Source organism: Hyaena hyaena, unplaced genomic scaffold, assembly GCF_003009895.1.
Source record: "Hyaena hyaena isolate Hyena2069 unplaced genomic scaffold, ASM300989v1 scaffold_1415, whole genome shotgun sequence".
Lineage (NCBI taxonomy): Eukaryota > Metazoa > Chordata > Mammalia > Carnivora > Hyaenidae > Hyaena > Hyaena hyaena.
Window position 1 is genome coordinate 304,847 of NW_024082050.1, and position 23,604 is coordinate 328,450.

General features: G+C 37.4%; 1 protein-coding gene across 1 annotated transcript in view; it reads right to left on the reverse strand.

The window, feature by feature from the left end:
- Positions 1-20,638, reverse strand: part of LOC120225452 (partitioning defective 3 homolog B-like) — a 314,844-nt gene extending 294,206 nt beyond the window's left edge. Inside the window, exons 1-2 of the mRNA XM_039223648.1 lie at positions 20,549-20,638; positions 13,443-13,614 (exon numbers count right to left, since the gene is read on the reverse strand). Coding sequence (XP_039079579.1) covers positions 13,443-13,614; positions 20,549-20,638 — 262 coding nt within the window. The remainder of the gene's footprint in view (positions 1-13,442; positions 13,615-20,548) is intronic.
- Between the last annotated feature and the right edge of the window lie 2,966 nt (positions 20,639-23,604).

The window sequence follows — 23,604 nt, forward strand, 5'->3', positions numbered from 1 at the left end:
TTTTTTAATAATATTTTTTAACATTTAATTATTATTGAGAGACAGATAGAGACAGAGCATGGGCAGGAGAGGCAGAGAGAGGGGAAGACACAGAATCCGAAGCAGGCTCCAGGCTGTTAGCACAGAGCCCAACATGGGGCTCGAACTCACAAACCGCAAGATCATGACCTGAACCGAAGTCAGATGCTTAACCGACTGAGTCACCCAGGCGCCCCTTTTTTCACTTTTTTAATGGTATCATTTAATGGACAGAAGTTCTTTAACACAATCCAGTTTTGTCAAAAGTTTTCTATGATAGCACTTTTAATGTCCTGTATTAAAAATAAACCTAACTCTAAAGGAATACGTATATCCCCCACGTTGTCTTTGCAGTTTGTTTGTAGATCTAAATATAAAGGAATGGCAAAAACAATCTGTCCTGCACTGTTTTTTGTATAAGGTGTGAGGTAGGGGTTAAGACGATTATTTATATATATATATATAGATAGATAGATATAGATATAGATATATAGATATAGATATAGATATAGATATAGATATATAGATATAGATATAGATATTGAATTGATTCAGCATCATTTCTTTCCCAGGGAACAATGTCAAATCTGACTTCAAACAAACAACTATCTGCAAGGGTCTGTTGCTACCAATTTCTCTCCTATGCCATTCATCTCTTCTGGTGCCAAAATCACGATGAATTGATTGCTATAACTTTATAAATCTTGGTATCTGGTAAGGTTACTTCTCCAGATTGTTTGTTCTTCTGTACAGCTGTCTTATCAATTCTATTCTAGCATCACTTCTTGAGTTGTCCTCTAAGATGCCTGGTGAGTGGTGGTTGCCCACTTGTATCTCTGTATGAAGTACTCCGTTGCTTAAGAATAAAATGTAGCTTCAGTTGTTTTAAAGTATGTTCACTGACAGGCATCACTTTAACAGGCACAAACAAGAAGGCAGGCAGCCAGGCTGTCCACCTCCACCCCAGCCCATCCCTCCATGCCAAAGAAAAAGACTTTACTCTAAGGCAGCCTATTAATCTGAGTCATCTATTAATTTGATTCTATTTACCTTCCATTTTTGGTGGTTTTATTAATCTATCCTCCCCCCCCCCCCATTTTCACTTACAACTGTCATTTCTGTGAATGTTTGAGAAGGAGAAGACACAAAGAAACCTACTTTTTGGCAACTGGGAGCTGATGGGCTTTATTGCTTTACTTATAAAGGTGGTGGAACTATATTAAGACAGGTATATTTCATAAAGGCAGGTACTAGGTTTCAGTGCATGGTATATATAAATATCACCCATGCTATGTCTCAATTTAAAAAAAAATAAAGAAAAAAATGAGAACTATTGTATTGAACTGTGAACACCTTGAGAAAAAAGTATATTTTAATTTCTATTTGATTTCTATATTCAAATAGAAACAGAGCTTAATAGATAAGCTCTATACCAAGCATATAATCAACTGTTATTTCAAAGCATTTTTAATCTATATCAGCATCTTATTAAGAAAGTCACCTCAGAGACACAGACGAAATATTTGTGCTGACTGATCTCCATGTTGCTATTCCGAGCCACTTCCTAGCCTTCTAAGCCCTGTTCTGGCTGCCAAGAGGCTGACTTCCCTTCAGTAACTCAGGCCACCACCCTGGCCAGTTTCCCTCTTGCTGCCTGTTGGGTTTGGCCATTAGGAAGGATCAGCTGGCGATCAGAGGGTAGGAGGAGATAGATATTAGGATGTTTATTCCTTACTGAGCCCCCTCTCTGCCAGCTCCATCTTTGAAAGTGGCTGCACTGGATGACCTTTGATCACGGGTTCTGATCCTCTAAGGACCTCTCTTCCACATCTGTAGCTTTCACCAGATTGGTAGGAATTTCCTCCTTTTGCCACTTTCAGGCTTTAGCTGGTAAGGGCTCTCCAATCTTTCCAGGACTTGAGTGCCTCACTTTCGTGAGTAATCTCATTATGAAATTGTCTTCAAATATACCTTTGAACATGCCATCTGTTTCTTGTTGGCACCCTGACTGATACAGTGATCTAGGTCAGCTGGATTGAGTGAAACATTACAAATAAACTCCTACTCCCTCGTGTAAAGGTCCTGTCAAACATAAACAGCATGCACTTACCAACTGTAAAAGAAAATTCTATGAAAAATCAGGGTAAGGACATGAAAGTAAATACCCGAGTTGAGATAAAAAGAATCAAAGAAATTACCCTTCTACAAATCTCTAAAAACAAGCACAGAGGTATTATTTAAAAACTTCGCAGCAATTACACTATTTTGATTAATGTTCCTGAGTATTGTTTTAGCTTCAATAAATCATTTTAATGTTTATCTACTAAGCCTGGAAAGAGGTAAACAAATTTAATTTTATGGCTTAGGAGAAGGTATAAAATGACCAGAATCTACATTTATGAGAAAGACAGAATACGATGTCATGGGTAGAAAGTGAGAAAAGGAGAGAACAAAAAACCAGATCAAAATATTAATTACATAAACACAAGATTTTCTAACTTTCTGCCAAATGATCAAAAATAAAGTTAATGATAAAATAGTAACTTACCACTATGAAAATGATAAAATAGTGACTTACCACTTATTACATGGCAGGCACTATTGTAAGTTTATATATATATATATATATATATATATATATATATACACATACACACATATATATACACATACATATATATACACATATATATACATACATATATATATATGATGACACATATTGTATGTGTATATATATATATATAAATGCTTTATATATTTATATATATATATATATATATATATAAATACTCAGGATAGAAGTCTGGTCTCCAACTTTACTATCTAGAGTTAAAAGAATACATATGACGGGAGTGTCAATGGGAAGAAGGATGGTTAGATAGATGGATAAATATTCATTCATCAACTCAGTAGGTCTTTAGTGACCTCCCTTGGGCAGCATAGGACACTGTTAGCGGTAATGGTAATGGTAAGACTTGGGATCCTACTTGTTTCTGGTCACTTAATAAGAGATAAAACTAACAGTGCCCAAAATTGTAAATGAATATTGTAGAATCACAAATAGACTACAAACTTATGGTTTATTTCTAGAACCTCTCTGCCAAACAAAGACCCCTCCCCCAAAAAATTAACTAAGCTTTGGAGAGCCATTGCATATGACTAATGGCACACATCAAGCTTTGTGCACATCTAAATCTACTTATGAGATAAGACCTTTTCCAACTATGAGGTTTTATGATTGTATGCTCTGTGTTATTATAACAAGAGTTGTAAATTATAAAAATGGAAACATAACCAAGTTAAAAGATTCACCCAGTAATTTATTTTAAGTCAACTAGATTGCAAGCTGCTTGGGAATGAGTTCATGGCTTGTGCTATTTTATATTCCTCTGGTAGCCCAGCATAATACTTCTCATCTATTGAGCCAGCAATAAATAATTATTGATTACCTGAAGTCAGTGACGGGCACACCACCATCTTCTATAGCAATGACATCAGATATACTGATTTCCACAGCTATATTCTTAAGCCCAATCATGGAAAAGAGCAGATGTTAGCTGTGCAAAGGCTAAGTTCTCTGCCATGAGGGCAGTTAATTGTAGCACGCAACTAAAGTCTTGAGGTCAAAGGACATTATTTCTGAACTGTGACTAAAATACAAAGTTTGCCTCATGCTTTCAGGTCTCTGGGGCAGAAAGTCTATTTGTTTTAAAAACACAAGGAGAGTTTAATTGATCATCACAGTTCCAAAGAACCAGATGACACAAAGCCTTTCAGCTTCTGCCATCCATGTCATTTTTCAGAACAAACAGCACAAAAATATACAGAAATGCCACTCTTATTGATAGTTTCGAGAAACATGGACAATGAGGTGATAGCTTCTTTTGACCAATATTATCTTAAAACTCCAAATACAAGAGCTATGATTTTAAATAGGTTGTGATTATGCAAAAAGCTTTCTAACTTATTTTCCTTGATCATGTCATATTCCACACACATGTATTAAGTAATCACAGCCGAGCCTTCTATATAAACAAAAAGCAAATAAGCAAGTTGTACCACATAATTTCCTTTAATTTTACACATAGAAAAAAAAAAATGAAGCCCCAAATTTCTTCCATCTGTAGAGGAATTTGAAGAGTTTAACGGAGCTCATAGTTACACAGAGCAGTGATCAGAATTTTTCTGGTATTTTTTGAAAGTTACTTGTATTTTCTGATTGCTATCAAGATTTTCCCATTTAATCCATGAATAAACAGAATGAGCACCATTTTCTGTGAACCATATGATAGATGCGTTGTTTCAATGACAAATTGACAGACGATGGTAGTAATATCTGGAAAGTTGTCTTCTTTTATCTGGTAAACATTTTAAGAAGGGTAAACACAAGAGGGATAGCTTTTCATACGGCAATTGCTAGGCAAAGGCTGTCACCTTTCCTTGTCACCTTGGGATGTGTGAATGAAGAGGTCAAGCTGCTTCAGTATGTCTCACTTTTACTTAGCCACATCAAGATCGTAGTAAAATTTCAAAATAGGTATAGAGCAAGGAACTAACCAAATGTGTGTATATTGGGTCATAATTCATCATATGGCTTTATCAGATAAAGCGAATGAGAAAATCCTGAGTCAGTCATAAAAGCGTGTCCAACTCTGAGTGACTTGTCCATAAGATGGATCTTCTGTAAATAATTAAATTAGTGGATTTTCCTCCCCTCCCCTTTCTGTCCAGATGGGCAGATGGGCAGAAAGGGGAGGAAAAGAAAATCTTGTGTGCGGGCATCGACACACATACAACATATACACCCACATGTGGGCGCATGTCCCCCCCCCAACAATTACTAAAGGATAAACATTTTATTTAAGTTGTTGATGTAAATGAGGCTATATCGTGCACTGAGTTGTTAGCAAGATTCTTGAATTTCATACTGCAAAAGTTAATCAGCATAATTATCATAAATAATTTGTTTAGGTGTGATTAGAAATTTATGAGACATGTAATCCATGGTCACAAAGACATATATTTAAAAATCTGAGTCTGTTTAATATAAATAAGTACTTTCAAAGCATTTTGAAACAGACATGTGACATGTGACAAGGCTCTGAAAAGTAGCACCTCTGTCTAGAGAATGGAGGGCCATTCTGTCTGGTCCTGGTTGCCTTTCCCAGAGTACCTGCACAGAAAAGAGGTGGGGGGTAACAGGTCACAAAAAAGGAAGATGGGGGTTGTAATGGTTAGTGGGAAGGGAGGAAGAAGAGATAATGGGTGTGTGTGTGTGGGTGTGTGTGTGTGTGTATGGGGGAGGGTGTTCCCTTTCTTTTGTTAAAAGGACAAGCTGCAAATGATTTTATCAGTGGCCAGAGGTACTACAAAAAGTTGACTATAATAGTATGGCTGACAATATTTTCACTACTCAGGGACTAGGCCTCTGCAAATATGGCCTCACTGGACTTACTATTAAGTGCATTGTGCAAAAGAGGCTTGAAAACCCATGGGTCTCATATAAAGTGAGCGGTAGGAAGGTGACCTTTCATTCTGCTTGTTTGTGAGAGGATCTGTAGGCTCTGTCTCAGCGCGGGTCCAGCATCAGCAAGAGGCCAAAGGGGAAATGGTGAACTTGCTTTTTTTGGTTTTTGTGTTTTGAGGGCATATAATCACCTTAGAAAATTTAGGCTGGAAAAGAAAAGAGTAAAAGCTTGGGTTGTATATACTGTCTTACATTTTTTGATAAATGGTTAAATGCAATTCCCCTTTACTATTTTTTTTTTCCACAGAGTACAACCAACTTAGTGCCAATTTAAGTACTACATTTAGTGATTAGATACAGCGCACAAAATTGAAAAGACAATAGGAAAACTGAAGCAGATAGTAGAAAAGAAATTAAGACAAACTACAAAGACAAACTAGACAGAAAACAGAAAAATGAAAATAATAGTTCTTTTAGGATCATAGTAATATTTTTTCTTACTTAACATTCTATCTATAATGTAATAAGTAGTATCTCACTTAAAATACATACTAAGAATACAGAACATTTTCAAGCAAATCTCACTGTTGTTTTTTTATAAAATGTGACAAACTGATTGCCTGTCTATGAAGTATGCTTGTATTAACAATTCACTTGCAGCTACTCAGGAAAGGTAATTCCAAGTATGCTGAAAAGTTCTTATTTGAACTGCTTTTCACATTTCTCCTTCACTACCACAAACAGAAGTTACTACTCTGTGGTAATTACCTTTTAATATTTGTCACAAGTAGCTGGTCTTTAGGTATTGATTTTATTCCTTCATTCAACCTAGTGCCTCAGGCCTTTTTCTAGAGTATTAAAAATGTTTAAAATATTTGATACATAATCTGTCTCCTCCCACCTCTTAGCAACTTTCACCTACTCTGAAAACAAACCAAAGTAAAAACCAGAACAATAGGAAAAGAAGTATGATGCCAGAAATGGGTTAGAAACGCCGTGACCTCCTTAGTCCTGATGGAGTCACTGTCGTAGCGGAAAGCATGCACGCACTTTGTTGACTCTATGGCTGTGACTGATTGATGATAGGCTGGCAAGGTTACCATAGCTAATTACAACATCATTCATGCAAGCCTGCACGGGAAGAAAATACCAGGCTCACAGGGACGAAAAAAGAAAAGAAAGGAAAGCTATTCTATAGCTGTTAACTTTTGAACAAACAGCCCCAACAGGAAACAAATAAGAAACTCGGTGACCAAATATGACTTATGGAATCGTCCAAGCAAAGACCTCAGTTGGCTGGTAATTTCAGCTCCGGTTTCACAGCCCACAGCAGAAAGCTTCCAGCAACAGGGAACCCGCACATGCTTGTGGGCTTTGTAGTCAGAATTCAAAGGCTCCAAGAGAAGCGCAGGCCAGCCCTGAGCTTTAGTTCTGCGATGTGTGTGGTGTGACTGTGTTTGTCTAGGGTCAGATGCCAATACTTAAACTCACATTACGGGCACAGCAGCTACTTACACACTGCAGCCTAATTAAAGGAATAAACTTCCCCCTTCTTTATTTTTTCCTGAAGATCAATGCCATAAAGGGATTTGGTTTCCTTAAAAACTCAGACAAATGTTCCCATATGTTTCCCTTATGCAGTAAATTAGTCAAAATCAGATAGAAAATGGTCACAATTTCCAATGGTAATCTACAGCTAATATATATATATATATATATATATATAATTTTTTTCCTGAGAACTACTGAAAATAAAGGGAGGGAAATTCAGTGTTTTTAAAATAATTATAACAAACACACAATCATAATTTCCACTTCAGTTTTGAAGCACAAACACACACAGAAACAATAAAGTATTTGAGGCACCTTTCAGCTTTCAAGTCTCAAAAACAAGAATCACTTTCAAATAGAAACTAAGCTCATCTTCAAAGTTTAACACATGAGAGGAGAATAGAGCTAACACTATTTCAACTCCAAACTTTAATCAGATTGCTTTATATCTGGGTAATATAGATCACAAGACTAGCAACAACTGAGTTCCAAATATGGTTTATCCTGACACACTGTTTAAATTACATTGCTAAAATAACTATAACTAAAGAAAATGTTTTCTCACTGAAGCTTGGACCCAACCAAGTTTCAGTTAAGAAGTACTGGAAAAAAAATGATCAAAAGGTCCAAGATAAATCTACCAATTAACTAGGACCATGGGACAGAAATTGACCGGCACATGGACTCAGATTCAAATTCAGCTTTAGAATGAAACTCTCCTAAAAAAAAAATATCATAGCCCATTAGGGCAAGCAAGGTGTATCTTACAGATGAAAAAACTGTGGGCCAAGAAACACGGTGATCACACATCACAAAGTGACCTGGATGGTCTCAGCTCAGAATATTCACTTCTATGGAAATGACAAATGTGTCTTAATTTACTATTTGTTTGGAAAAATGTGGTCCTGATAGATATAGGTTAAATGATTCGCCTGGGAACACAACTAGATCAAATACTCTAGGGCCTGGGTCTAGGTCCATATCACTGGTTCTCAAGGGACAGGATGGGCCAACCTTGAGAGCATGATCTCCCGAGGTTTCCTGAGGACCAGCAGAAGGTCAGTACCACAGATCTAAAGGCAGTACAGGAACAACCTCGGGGGAAGCTAAAAGACTTTCTCTTCCAAATTTCAAAATAATTGTCCTAATTTGTCATATAGATACAAGGCACTGCATGTAAAAACTTAACAATGGCAAAAAGAATACAACAATAGCCACAATATAGAAAAAAAAAGTCACCTATGTATCCCATTGGCATATCAGTTTGGGTTCAATTTTCCCCAAACATACACACATGCACACGTGGATACATGTGCAAACTTCAAAGGGATGAGGAGATGGAAGAAAATTCATTTTTTTTTTTTTTTTGAAACTCAGAGAAGGATTTAAAAGAAATTTTCTTCATTGTAACTTTCTGGTCTTTATTCCCTTATTAGCTTTTGACTTACAGCTATTCACAGTATCTATTTATTAATTTACACTCTATCTCACTTCTAAAAGGATATGAGGTGGTATTTTATCACATATAGTATTAAAAGACATGGATAATTGAAATCGACAATGAATCCAAAAGCTGTCATGTAGTTGAAAGGGCACTGTACTAGAAGCCGACAGATGTAGAGTCCAAGTCTCGTTCTTTACCCAACTAGTTATTTGACATCAGAGCACACATTTATTTGATTATTCGTAAAATAATGTCAATTGTCCAGAAAACTGCTAATTATGAAATTCTACAGAACTATTTGCAGACCAGCATTTTACAAACGTTGCTGTCAAGGCCACTAAGAATTCTTTTGAGTGAAAGTGGGTTTCTCCACTGTAGGACTTCTAAAAGGCATTAGGATTCTCTGTTGCCTACTCAACAGCCTTCTGCATCCCTTTCTTCCCTGCTAGCATAACCAATCCTATTTGTTTAAAGAGTGAAACTTAATAAATTAGAATAGCATCTGGAATGTCAGTGCTCTATATACATCATTTATTATTTATGATCACGTAGTTGTCGAAATCCCAAAACATGTCAGGAAGTACCAGAGGGTTCCACAAAGAAGTCCTGGAAAATCCCTAAGCTAGGTGATTTTGAAGCCCAAATGCACTCTGTGAATATAATTCTGTGTTGTTTTACATGGTGGTGTTCTACCATGCCTCTTCTTTTAAATAGATTTTTAGGTTAGCAATCTCTAGGTTATACAGTTGAAAGCATTGACCAACTTCAGAAGCATAGAATCTCCAAGTGTTAGTCCAAACTAGCAAATTATTCTACATCAGGACTTAGTCATTTAGCATTACATTAGAAAACCCACTGGAAAATAAATGGTAAGCAACAATTTAAATGAATAAAGTTGGGGTTATATAGATGCCCAACTGATTTAAAACCCCTCTTAAAAATAAAAATATATACCTCATTAGCTTATAGGGTATAAGACTATGAATCCTTTTAGGTCAGTAGAAGATTTCTTCACTTCATCTTTGTAACTCATCATTGCCAGATGAAGTATTAAGAAATTTCGTTACTGTTACCCACTGTAGTATCTAAAAGATGTGCACAAGACTTTATAAACAAGGTCATATTTGAGCTTGAATTTAAAAGGTGGAGCACCTGGGTGACTCAGTCAGTTAAGTATCAGACTCTTTCCTTCAGCCTAGATCATCATGATCTCACGGTTCCTGATAGTGAGCCCCACATTGGGCTCCATGCTGGCAGTGCGGGGAATGTTTGGGATTCCCTCTCTCTGTCCCTCTCTCTCTGTCCCTCCCTCTCTCTCTCTCTCTCTCTCTCTCTCCCTCTCTCAAAATAAAATAATGTTAAATTAAACTTTTAAAAAAGGTAGAAGGGTGCCTGAGTCAGTTAACTGTCCGACTTTAGCTTAGGTTATGATCTCATGGTTTGAGGGTACAAGCCCTGTATTGAGCTCTGTGCTGGCAGCTCAGAGCCTGGAGCCTGCTTTGGATTCTGTGTCTCCCTCTCTCTCTGACCCTCCCCAACTCATGCTCTCTCAAAAATAAATAAACATTAAAAAAATCTTTTAAGGTGGATACAAATTCACCAAATACTAAAAGAGGCAAAGAGGGGATCAAAGTGAAGAGAATAGTACCTACAAAAGCACAGTGGCTTAAAACAAAGGAAATTTGGGGAATGGCTAGTGAGTGGTTCATGGTGCCTGCAGGTTAATGTAACTGTGGAAGAGTGACCAGTAATAAAGTCAAGCAAAGAGGAAGTAGGTAGATCATGAAGAGGCTGTAAATATGAACTCACTGCATATTGTATGCGTAAGTATTTCATCCTGAAAGAAAAAATCAGGAATGGCAAACCTCCGTATGCATATAGGGAATGTTTTTGGTTTTTAACAGAATATTATTGATGAGTATCTTGTGCTGGAAAATGACATAAATATTATACTGAATATTGAACATATTTTTATTTCAGATACAAATAAAACACAAGTCTGTGGTGATTAATATGACCTAATCATAAAATGCCTTGATTCCTATTATTTGTTAAATTGTGTCTCATTAGGAGAGATAAGCCTGTGAGCTGATCATGATTAAATCCCCCATTTTCTTGAATGGGTCTCAAGAATTTAAAAATAAGTGAGAATAAGCCCCACTTCTGCTGTCCCAGTCTGAGCCAATGAGCCCTGTGAGGAGGAGAACCAGCTCCAATGGCCTCTGGGAGGAGAGTGGAGAGTAGAGATGAAGAGCTGGGGCTCTGGAGTTTGGCATTTTATATGTACCTTGTTGTGGTGACTCACTGGAACACAAAGGCTACTCCCGCCCTAACCACTTCCTCCCCCTTTATCTCAACCAGATCTCGGGGTGGGCCTGTGGGACCCATGAGCATGGATTCCGCTGCCTTGGGTATCGCTCCATCCTGGGATGACACCTGCCCCATCCATGACCACACCCCGCCCTGAGAGCAACAAAATTAACACAGAATAGGCAGATCCCCAAGCAGGTTGTGTTGCTTCCTTCTTTAATTTCTCTGACAAACCTGATAAATGGTTTGCTTTGCTTTTAAAAGTTACAGAAATGAAAAGTACTCAATCTGCTGGACCCATGAGGGTAGATAAGGGATGATTTTTTTCATCATTCATCCCTGCCTAAATTCCTCCAGCTGATTCTGATGAACCATCTGCATCAGCCTGCTAATGAGTTTGGACATGGCTCTCCAAGCAATAGGAAGCCATTGGAAGTTGTTAGGCAGGGAGTGTGATCAGGTTTGTGATTTAGAAAGGCAGCTCTAACAGAAGCAGGATTGGAAAAAGCAGGCCTGTATAGAGAGATGCCAGTTTGAGGCCTCTGTGATCATCTGACTGATGATGAAGCTCTAGCCTACTGCAATGGTCATGTACATGAAGGCGGAAGAAAGTGAGGAGGGCAGGAAAGAAAGAGGAAGAACTGGAGATGACATGAGGGCTTTAGAGCCAATGGTTGGAAAGCAATGTTGACCACCGAATAAAGAGATTAGCTAATCTCATCATTTAATCTATAGTACTACGTGAAATGGATTTGAAGCCAAGGAGTTAAATAAGCACTTTCAGGGCTTTGGTTTATACTCACAAAGTAAATCCCAGACAAACTCTATCAATTTTTTCTTTTACAAATAGCACATGAGAGGCAACATAGAAAATTTTACTCCTGACGCCAGAGTCAGAAAGGGTTCGAATCCTTGATTCGCCACCTAATAACTATGTGATTTTGGATAAATCAGTTAAGTACTATGTGCCTGTTTCCTCATCTCTTAAACGAGGGGAATAACAGAACACAGCTAAGGACTGTGGCTGAACTGTATTGTTATGAGCAAAGGATTGAGGATACTTGGTGCACTGCTTTGAGCTCGGCGCCTGGCATGTAGTCCCCATTTAATCAAGATTGTTTCTCTCTCTTATGAAAAAATTCATACTAAAGAAGCAGAAAATTCACTTTCAAAGAAAAAGAAACTCAGTTTACCTTTCTTCCTGATTTCAACATTATATTGCTCCATTGGTTCAACAAAAGAAGCTGAAAATCTTAAGAGAAAGAAACTTTTTTCCCTGAGAAAGCTCCTCAGAGAAAGGTGAAAGCAAATTCCCAAGCACAAGGTCCTTTGGGGTTCAGCCTTTTGAAGACCACACAGTGCTTGCTTCTAAATAGAATATTAAAACAAGCAAGGGCAATTTTCTCCTTTCGTCTTCCCTTATTGCCTAATTTTCCTCCCATGCCATTTGCATAATGGATAAAAAGGCATCCATTATGCAAATGAATGATAGGGCGGTGAGGTTGTGGAAGCCACAAACCTCACTGTGGATGGAGAGAAGCTATCACAAGGCCCTCTGTCATCTGCATTCCAGCACACTGCCTCACTAGCTGGGTTTCCAGAGGATACAGGAGAATCAAAAAGACTATATGTCATTAATTTTCCACTTGGTTTATTATAAAAGCGGCACCACAGATGCTTTCTAGAAAATTAGTACCTAATATGGATGTTCAATATTGTAGTATGTAAAATAAACTTTACAGTAAACATTTTGTTTCAGATGGGAAACCCTAGTACTCTCCTGGACTTACAATTTTAAGCATATACGTTGCTTTGCAAGGAAAAGATTCCCCTTGCAAAATAGAAAAAGGCTGTGTTCTTCTACCTGGAGAATTAACCTATATAACAGGTGCTTGGAGCAGTCTCAAAACATATGCATACATTTAATAGGAATGAAAATTTGTTTTAAGTACCAAAATGTTAGTGGATTTTCAAAAGCTTCATGCTGTGAAACTGACCTAAATTTATCTCTAAGAGTTATCACCAAAAACTGACATTTCTCTTGGAGATGTAAATTCGCTGAAATTGTAGAAGAATGTTTATTTTCCTCCCAATGCCTTCAAATTAAAAATAAAGAATTCTGAACAAAATTACTAGGTGGGTTGTTCTTGCTTGAATAAAGGAGTAGGACAAAATTAAGAAATTAACTTCAAATGTTTCCTCCAAAATTTAAGATACATAATTTGGGGGAAAAAAGAAGGTGGCTGAAAAACAGAAAGTGACCTTCATTTCTAGTCCAAACTCCTTGATAACCCTTAGATTTTGCCAAATGACACTCCTGAGAGACATTTTCTTAAGTGATCCTCATAGGCTACAGAAAAACCTCATCACTTATAGACCAGCCTGTCCTATAGGATACTTTAAGAGCATGCAGTTCAGATTCACCTGCAATTCACAAAAAAAAAAAAAAAAAAAAAAAAAAAAAGCATCCACTTGTCTGAGCATAATAATCAGGTACAAAGAGCTATGTAAAAATAATTTAAAGAAGAGGCAAACCAGAATTTTAAAGAAAGATACTAAGAGGATCAGTCATATTGTAGAAGCAACTCATAATCAGCAAGCTGATGTATTTCAATGAGGTGAAAAACATACTAGTGAAAATGCACATACCTAATCTCAGAGCAGAAGGGGTTACTTCGATCTCCCCACCAATTGGTTTAAATGCAGCCAACTGGGCAGCCACTTCCGTCTCAAAGGCGTCTGGGGTCTGTGGGCCTGCGGGGTTTCCACCAGGGCTCTCAATCTTGTGGAGTGGTTCTTGTTCATCAAACACAGCAATCAGCTACAAACAAATCCAACAACACTAATTACTTGGCATGACACGCATTATCACACAACACTGTATCTCGCTGATTGTGATCTTTATTTGATTTTAAAGAAAATAGCCTCTGAAAACTTCAAACTTGAATGTTACGGCGCCATAACTCTCCACTCAATAATTCTAAAATCACTGTAGCCAGGAATTAATTAATTGTTTGTCGATTCTTGAAATAAAGAACCGATTCTGGCTAACTCTCTTGAAGGGAGGAAATGGCTGCCCCGCCCCCTTGGCACCTTCACCAGTATTCCTAAAAGGACTTCATTTTTAAGACTGTCTCCAGAAATAAAGTTAAAGATGCAGAAGCTGAGGTCTACTTCATAAAAGAGGACAGTCCAGTCTCAAAGAGCTTATATGTTATAAAATCCATAATTACAGCTGTCCTTTTAGACGCAATCACAACAAATCCGTGTGTATATTTCCACACAATGTGTTCATTTTGTATGCATAGAGATCCCCTTTTTATACATCCCTTTAATTCTGTTCCCTTCCTTCATGACACTGTGCTGACTGGTTTAGTCCAAAGAATGCCAACTCCAAAGAGACTAAACATCAGTACTTTTAACCAAATTATTACCATCTTCATCTCAATTTTATTTCACAGGAGAACTATGTTTCTTGTCACTAATATTAAACATTTAGTTGTCCATTTTCAAGTCATTTTTCACAAGGGGAAATATAATAAAATATTCTGATAATTGCCAAAGCACTGCAGTATCAACGGAGGACAGCCCTGTTCAAACTGTATTTTTGGCCACCAGACAGCACCACAATACAAGAACTTCACATGCTTGTCATCAAGTGATGTGGAAAAGGCCAAATGTGTATGCAGTAGGTAGCGAGAGGATGCTATAGTCAACCCAGGAAAGAGAAGTGTGTGCGAATTTGAAATCTACTAGTAAATCCCTAGATATTTTTCATTCACTACATAAAACAAACTTACTTATGATTCAAGTATTTATTTAGGAAAGGCACAGAAAGCCCCATTCACAGGGGAACCTTGTTGGCAATAGTATTAATAACACAAATGCAGGGGTAATCAATCAAAACATCATAAATTCCAAGTTTAGTCTTTCAAAAGAAATGAATACAATTAGGGATATGCAAATGGACTATTCAGAAATAATTTTCATAATTGACTACTCATTTCCAGTATGGAGACTTCTTTAATTGGAAAATCCAACAATCCTCTTACCACAGGAAAGAAATGCTACTCCCAAGGCATTATTTTTAATTCTTGAAATTGAGTACATACATTTTCTATTTTTTAATTGGTAGCACTGATGAACTGATTTGCAAGAAGACTTAAATGGATTAATAACGAAAGATTATTCTAGTATAAAAATAATCAGTAGAACTGTATCTTTCTAATCATCTGGTCAAAGTGAAGAGTTTAAAATTTTAAATCTTGAAAAGGAAAATAAAATCAGTTTTTAAAATGTGCTAGAAGTGTTATTTTCATCACTGTTTTTGTGACATAATTATAATTTCAGTTTTGCATATTGGTGAGTTCTAACACATTTTAGTAACATTTATTCTAATTGCAAATCGGCAAGGCGAGGCGGATTATTATGTGTGTTCTATGACCAATTTTGTGTTAGTGAAGAGTAATACCTTAGTTTTCCCTCTTGCTACATCCTTAACTGCTAGTATATGCAGTATGCCTTAAATATTGGGGGAAAGAGAAAAAAATCGAGTATCAATTTGGAGAATAGACAGTCTTAAAACTGATAACTCATAAGATATGTCGTTATCTATGTTTATTATTAACCTTTCCTCCCTAAGATACTTTACTATTTTCCACACTATTCTATCTGTACAAGTTTTCAGCATATGTAACAACAACAGCACACCTACTTATCAAATAAGAGAACATAACAGTTGGGAGGTTTTGTTTCCCAAAGGGATAGACAAAATAGTAATTAGTGCTAGAATCTAGTCTTTTTCATTTCTAACCCAGGGTTTCAGACCACACTGTGACCATTTTCCAAAAAGAAAGCTGTAAAAAGAGAGGATATCTTGTAAAATATTTGTGGTTTGTCTGTTAGGATGTTTTTTCCTAAAGAATACAATAAAGAATGGAGAAAAAAGACAATACATGACCTGTCACAAAGATGATGATAATAAGAACAGGAGCATTCCCAAATCTCATAGTCTGTCTCCCAGTCCCATAATGGACAGGAATTATCTTCATAGAGTCTACTATGGATGTACGGATGGATGAATGAATGCAATAGTTTCTATTCCTGGAAAGAAGAGGTTCAGTTCCTGAATCTGTGGTCTCCAAACAAAGTCTTTGGCTCCATTGGTGCTGACTGATAAGGAACTCTCTCTCCATGCAGTCTGCATTTCAACATCTACAATATGCACACTTGTTTCAAAACTGAAAATTTCTTTAAATTGTACATTGTAGGTGCTTATTAGTTAGATTACTTGCTTCATCAGAACACTTACATTATCCAGTAACAGAGTTCCCAGCAGATGGTGTTACAGAGATTCGTTAATTAACATAAATCAACATAAATCATGGTTCTAGTTCCTCGACAGAAGGCATGCTGATTTCTGACATGACAGAAGAAGTGGACATTAACAAGAAATTCTATTTCGCTTTTTCTGTTGTTAAGGTTTCACCTAAACTAAACTTCTATGGCATGTGGAAGATTTTTCACTGACATCTTTGGGACTATAGTAACCTAAACATTATGCAAAATGCAAACAGGTAATATTTCATTTGGAGGCCTTTCTCTTCTGCTGCCCTATCCATCTTCTAGCAACCCTTCTGTTCTCCTTCTGTAATGCCAGTATTCTCATGTCACCCAGCGCAACACCGACATTTCCCAAAGACCCCATAATCCAAACTCTTTTCACACAGCCATTATTCCCAATCAAAATGTCTATCCTCACAGATCTCTGTCAATATTTAGACATCTCATCCCCAGATATATACAGGAAGGTTGGTCCACAAATGTGCTATTCATTTTCCCACCCCAAGCAAAAATAAAAATGAACAACAGATTAAAAAAAAAAAAAAAACCTTCTCAGGACTCATTTAACCCTGTAGATACTACCCTATTTCTCAACTTTCCTTAAAAGTAAAATCTGAAATATCTACCTACAGAGCAGTTTCCAATCTCTTACTCCCATTCTTTGCTGAGACTACACTTGTCAGGCTCTTGCCCCTCTACTCCATGGAAACTACTCTTATCAAGGTCAAAACCAATCTTTAGATAGCTAAATCCCAAGCCATTTATCTGGCTTGATTTTAGGACACAGTTCATCATGCCTCTTCCTTATTTTGTTCACTTATCTTCCTGGACATCTTCAACTCTGGAGACCTTCCATTAAATTTCTTTTTTACTAATTCCTCTTCATCTCTAAAAATGGGAAAGAGAACATGTCTAAGGTTTTTTTTTTTTTTTGGGGGGGGGGTGGGCTTCTCATTTGTCTCATGGCATAGATGTAAGCATATGCTGATAAATTCTAAATTTAAATCCCCATCCCAGAGCTTCTTCTTGAACTCTAGACTCATATGGTTGATCACCTACATCCCTCCCTTCATCTCCCATACACCCTACACACATCCAATTTGTGAAAAAAATCTCAAAATATAATCAGAGTTTACCTGTTTCTCACACCTCTACTCTCACCACTTTGGACCCAGCTACCACAATCTCTCCCATGGATTACTGCGATCATTTCCTGTAGAGTCTTGTTTCTACCCATGCTACCTCCCAATCCATTCTCAGTACAGCAGCCAGAATGATCCTACCAAAACACAAGATGGGTCATGTCTCTCCTTTGATCAGCCCCCTTCCCATGTCATAGTGAAGCTCAGGTCCTTGCAGTGGACTGTCTGGTCATGGGCTCCTTGGGACATATCTGACCGCATGTTCTGAGTATGTTCTCCCTTGCTCTCAAGATTCTATCCATCTATAATTTATTCTTTGTCCTTGACTCAGTGTCTTTGTATTTGCTGCTCTCTGTGCCTGAAATAGTCTTCCCCAGACACCTACATGGTTTGTTCCCCTATCCTTCCAATCTTTACTCAAATGCCAACCTTTTTGCTGACCACACAATCTTTTCTTTTAATTTTTTTTTAATTTATTATTTCTAGGAGAGAGAGAAAGAGACAGTGTGAGCAGGGGAGGGTCAGAGAGAGAGGGAGTCACAGACTGAAACAGGCTCCGAGCTGGCAGTCAGCACAGAGCCCGATGCGGGGCTCGAACCCACGAACGTGAGATCATGACCTAAGCGAAAGTCAGACGCTTAACCGACTAAGCCACCCAGGCGCCCCTACTGACCACACAATCTCAAATGCAACATTTCTATCCTCCCTTCTTTTCTCTTTATTGCATTTATCACCTTCTCAGTGTTTAATTTTTTATTTGCCTTATTTATTGCCTGTTTTATCTCACTGTGCTAGAATATAGGCTCCAAGGAAATAGTGATTTTTGTCTTTTTTGTTGTACCCCATTGCCTAAGTTGGTGAGGATACACAATAGGCACTGAACATATGTTTGTTGAAACAAAATGACAAAAATAAGGCAAGAACAGACATGAAAATCTAACAAAGCAATAAGATAAATGACACCTAGATTTTTTCATTTGTTTTTATATAAAACATTCAAATTATTATTTTTTAAGAAGTGAATGCATATAAACAACCTATACATACCCATAAGATCTTCCAAGTGTCATCATCATTATTACTGTGGTTCAGGTTTTGTTATTATGGGGGGGGGGTGAGAGAAATTCCTCATTTTCTATGCAACATGAAGAGAAATTGCTTCTGCCACATCATGCTCCAAAAAGAGAGATTATGTGTGTTCTCTTTCTTTTTCAGGCTCAATTTTAAAGGGAGAACCTGCTTATTTGGTCTTTGAAGGAGGGCTAGTGGTACGCCAGGGGTGGAGAGCATATGGAAAGGGAGCCAGGGTCAGCGGCGTAGCCTGAGATGGTATTCCAGAAGCTCACGATTCAAGTATGCAGCTTACACAAGTTCATATCTTCCATTTCACATTCTATCAGCTTTCTGTGATTGTTTTAATAGGAAATTATTTTCTCTATGCCAGTAAGATTCAGGCACTGCGAGAATGTACAATGTTTATCTCACATGTTTTGTACCTCTGTGTGAGAGGTCAAGGTGGAGTGCAATTCTCAGGAGCACACCCAACTTCTAAATAGGGCTTAGGAAAACATGTTAAAATAAACACACTAATGTAGCATGTAAAATGATATTCGATAATTAGATCTCAGTTGTCCATGCTGATAGTGCTCTCAGTTCAAAGGTTAGGCACTAGCTTTGGTAGGTGCAAGCATCGCCTGGCCACCCCTGAAGGCATATGGAAAGAACATCTGAAATTGGGATTCTTCCAGGAAAAATATCACCCATAAAACTTCATTTTAGAGAATATTTCCATCTTTTTCTCATACTCACCTTGTGCAGGTCAAAATAATGAAAAAGTCAACAACAACAGAAAATTCAAAGATGAAAGGAAATGGAAGAACTTTGGATAATTTACAACATCTGTGAACCCTGAATGATAGACTTGATCAAAAGAGTCATGTGTTCTCTGCAATTTCACACCATCAATATCTCTTCAAGGACTCAGACCTGTTTTTATAATTAAACAGTAGGACTATTATGATCAATATCACTCATAAAGGGGTGTGTGTGCATGCGTGTGTGTGTGTGTGTGTGTGTGTGTGTGTGAGAGAGAGAGAGAGAGAGAGAGAGAGAGAGAGAGAGAGTCAGGTGGAGGCAGAATGTTAGTTCCTTGAAAATATCCTTAACATGCCTAAACACTTTAGCACAGAGCCTGGTACACAATGGAAGGTGAAATGTTAATTCCTTTTCCTACCATAGCTAACATTTTCTGGCTTCCATACTAAATCCCACTTGACTTGTTTATCCATATTCTGCTTTTATTTTGTTGCTTCTCTTTAATCTCTTCATCACAGGATTGACAGAGGAACAGAGAAAGTACCAAGATCAAACACATCAAATAGGTAATTTTTGTTTTTCTCTTTTTTCTTGCTCTTCATTACACAAGAACACACAACCCTTAGGCATGCTTTACCACTCTTCTGCCCAGCAATACATGGGTTGTGCTGTCTGTTTCCACCGCAGCTTGAAGCCATATACCGATGCCTTTAGTTTCTACAGTGACAAGTAAATACTTTGATAATAAATGCCACCAAGTGTATTTATTGCAGAGTCCTTCAATATTCATGATGTGGTTTGCTCTGTTATCAACCTATTCTGTCACTTTTATAGCCTGAGTTTTTATAATCAAATGCTATTCTCTTCAGCCTACATAGAAAATCAAAAAGAATCACCCACATGCCTATAGAACATAATTTATAAAAAGTAAATTTTTTGTATTAGTAATTACACTTAGGAAATGTGGCTCTATTTTAATTACACGTCAAGTACACTCAGTATTACTAAGAAAAGCTTATTTGCCATATTGAGTTCTTTGGGTTAAACTGTTGAATTTAACAACATACTGCTATTTTTACCATTTCATACATATTCTATATTACCAATAACTATCAAGTAAAATTAAAAGACAAAGGGAAAAAACCAGGATCCTACAAAATAAAATTGGAATCATTTGTCTCAAATCTTAATAAACACAATTAAATCTAAGACTGTGAAATTACAGCAATTTCACAAGTACAGGAAAACACATTATCACCTTTGGGAAGAGAGTGAAACACTGCAGAATTTCATTTAAATGTATACATATCTGCTTGTAACTAGATAACAATGGGCTATGTGAGTTAATTTTATGCTGCTTTAAACAAGGGTTTGAAAATAGGTGATCTTCCTTCCTTGGATTTTGACAGCTAGCTAAAAGCATTTAATCCAGATTTTTAAAATTAGCATGCTCACATTTGCATCTTCATCAGATGCAAGCATCAGATCTAGCATCCTCAGAGCAAGTATGTAACAGCTCTGATTCTCAGAAAGTTCAATCGACATTCAGTAAATGAGATAAAACCAATTTTCATTTCCTCTCCAAACTGAAAATCTGTAATAGGGACCTTTACAAACTTTAGAGCTTTAAGCTTCATGTGAAGCTTTCATGTGAAAGAAAATAACATAATTTATTCAACTGTACTAAGAATCCTATTTACTCTTATCACTTTTTAAAAAGACAGCTGCCTACATTGCTGGTAACAACAAAAAATATGCCTATTAAAAAACCATCGATACTTCGGCCAAAACTACCTTTACCTTTAATTATGCAGTAGCTCATTAAGAAGTCAGGTATACAATAAACACATTTATACTGAACTGTACTTTTCCTGTCACTGACTCAAGTTTGAGAGTCTCTTGGGTCTATTTTTGTTACATTCATTCTTCACTTTCCTGAGTAGTAACAACTCACCCTTTATGAAACAACCTTCCCAACAGAAACCCAATATACACAAGGAAAGCCTGAAGACACTTTCCTCTGTGCCCTTGAACATCCATAGCAGAGGTGGGGCAAAGGGCTCCATGGAGATCAGGTGGTAGCTACAAGGTCTAATCCTAAAGGGCCCTGCAGGGCAGCTACAGAAAAAGCGAACAGGTAAAGAAGCAGGAAGAAGGTTCAAGCATACTGAGGTAACACAAAAGTCAGAAATTATAAAAACTCAATATATCTGGCTTTGTCGGGGATAGAATTTCCATGGTCTCTGAATTACACATACTAAAAATAACAGACACACAAGAAAGTGGAAGATCTTTGGGTTAAACTGGTTGAGAAACTCTCAAAAGTGGTGCCAATTCACTGAGTGGCTTTGCTTGCCATTTACTCTGTATATCATGGGACGTTCCTCAATTTTATCCAATCCCAAGGGCTCTAAAGGTCTTGTGAGAGTATATGTTAGTGGAAATGAAGATAATGTTTTAAAATGCAGGGATGCACATACACACAAATGGCTTTTTCTTCAAATTATTCTTCACTAAACCACACACATCTAGCCTGCACTTTTGAGAGAGTATTTTCTGAAGGAAGCATATCTGACTCTAGAAAACATAAAATAACACATGGAAAAATATTTTGTAAATTACAAAGCATACATAACTTTAAATGTTGTAAACATTCACGCAAGTCCTTTTTTATTGACTCAGTTTTGTTTTGGTTTTTGTTTTTTTTTTCTCCTTACCTCCCTACAGCTTCTGTTCTCTACCCTAAACCAAAGCTCTAAACACTCTCAGAAACACCCTTTTGGTACTTTCTTGGCCAAGATCCAGTGCTGCCACAGCCATCCTTAGAAACGTCAACAGATCCTTGAAGGCAGTAACTTACTGGAATCTAAGGCTAATTTCTCTCTGCAGGGATGATTCCATTACAACAAAACGTCTCAGTGCCTCTCCAGGTCCTCACATCTCCACTGCAAAGGCCTCAATTTGTGCCTGGCTTCTAGTCTGGCCTCCTGTTTACTCACAACACGGCTGCTGAAGTGGGTTTTCCATCATACAACCTGGCATAGTCTTACTCCAAGTTAAAATTCCTTATTACATGTATTTTCACAGTTTCCAAAATGTAGTTCAAGGTCTTCTACTGGGTTCTATGGTGTCCCCACAACACTGTCCATGTCTCTATCATTACCAGTCCCACAGCACAACCACCTTGATTTACCTGAACTCTAAGCTACTTGAAACCATGAGCCACAAAACTAAAAAAATGTATTTAACAAATAATTACCCAGCCCTCGGGTACGTGCTAGGCATTGCTCTAAGTGCCCTACATATTCTATTTCATTTTCATAAGAAAACATATGAGAAAAACAGCATGATCCCCATATTACAGATGAGAGCATTCAAGTATAACCTGACCTTGTATTCCCAGCTCTTTGTGGGTACTTGCCACATGGAAGGAAGTGGGGGAAATGATTCACATTCTCTGCTTTACCTGAGAGAAAGGGCAAATGTGGCCATTCGGATGGATGTGGATACCATCTCTCTGTGTCCTTGATTTTCCATCCAATTGGGAGTAAAGGTAACTTCCCTTACCACGCACACTCCATTTGGGAGTAAAGGTAACTTCCCTTACCACATACAAATAGCTTCTGTCATCTTTAAGGCTCAGTGTAAGATTACATTTTACAATTGTTCCAGCTCAGATCCACTTAGTATATTATGATACCAATCCCATTTGTTGGTAGACTGCATTTATGTACCTGACCTTCTTCCAGAGGAGACCTTTTGAAATGATAAAACTAATGTGTGCATTAACATACTTAGCTTTGAAACAAACACAAGCAACCATACTGTGTTCTCCACTACATCTGACTGTTAGAAGAAGACTCCTTATTTGTACTAATGACTGCAATCCAGGGTGTGTTGCTTAATTTTGTGGATTAATGAGTAAGCAATCAAATGTGATTTTAAGTCATGAATATAACACACGTACTATTCATTTATTTTGACAAGTATTTTAATTCATGAGACTTGGCTACAAATAGAACAGTCTATTTGGTAAAAAAAGGCGGGGAGGGACCTTTTTGCTTTTAAGACAACAGCTCTGAGAAAATAAACCTCTGCAGAGAATGATGACAAAGTCACCACCTTCTAAAGACAGATAAAGAACTGAAAGTTTGATAGAAAACACAATGAGATCTTACCAGATCATTACAATGTTCAAAGAGACTGTCTGCTGCGTGCACTTGAGCTGTAGGCACTGTCTTTGGGGGTTGCAAGCCACATAGAGCATTCTAACTAAAATAGGTCAGTGCTGGCCTGTGGCAGATGTCCCCTGGCCTGTCACCTTGGTGGCCTAAGACACAAGTTTCAACAGTTTCACATATCCCTGAGGTAGCCTCACATTCCAGGCTGGAGGTCCCCCAAGGCCAGGCAATGTGGTGAGTGGCCAACAAATACAAGGAAGTTTTCAACTCCCTGAAAATTAGCTGGTGATTAATTGGCACTACATTTCATCAGACTGGTGAGGGAACAGA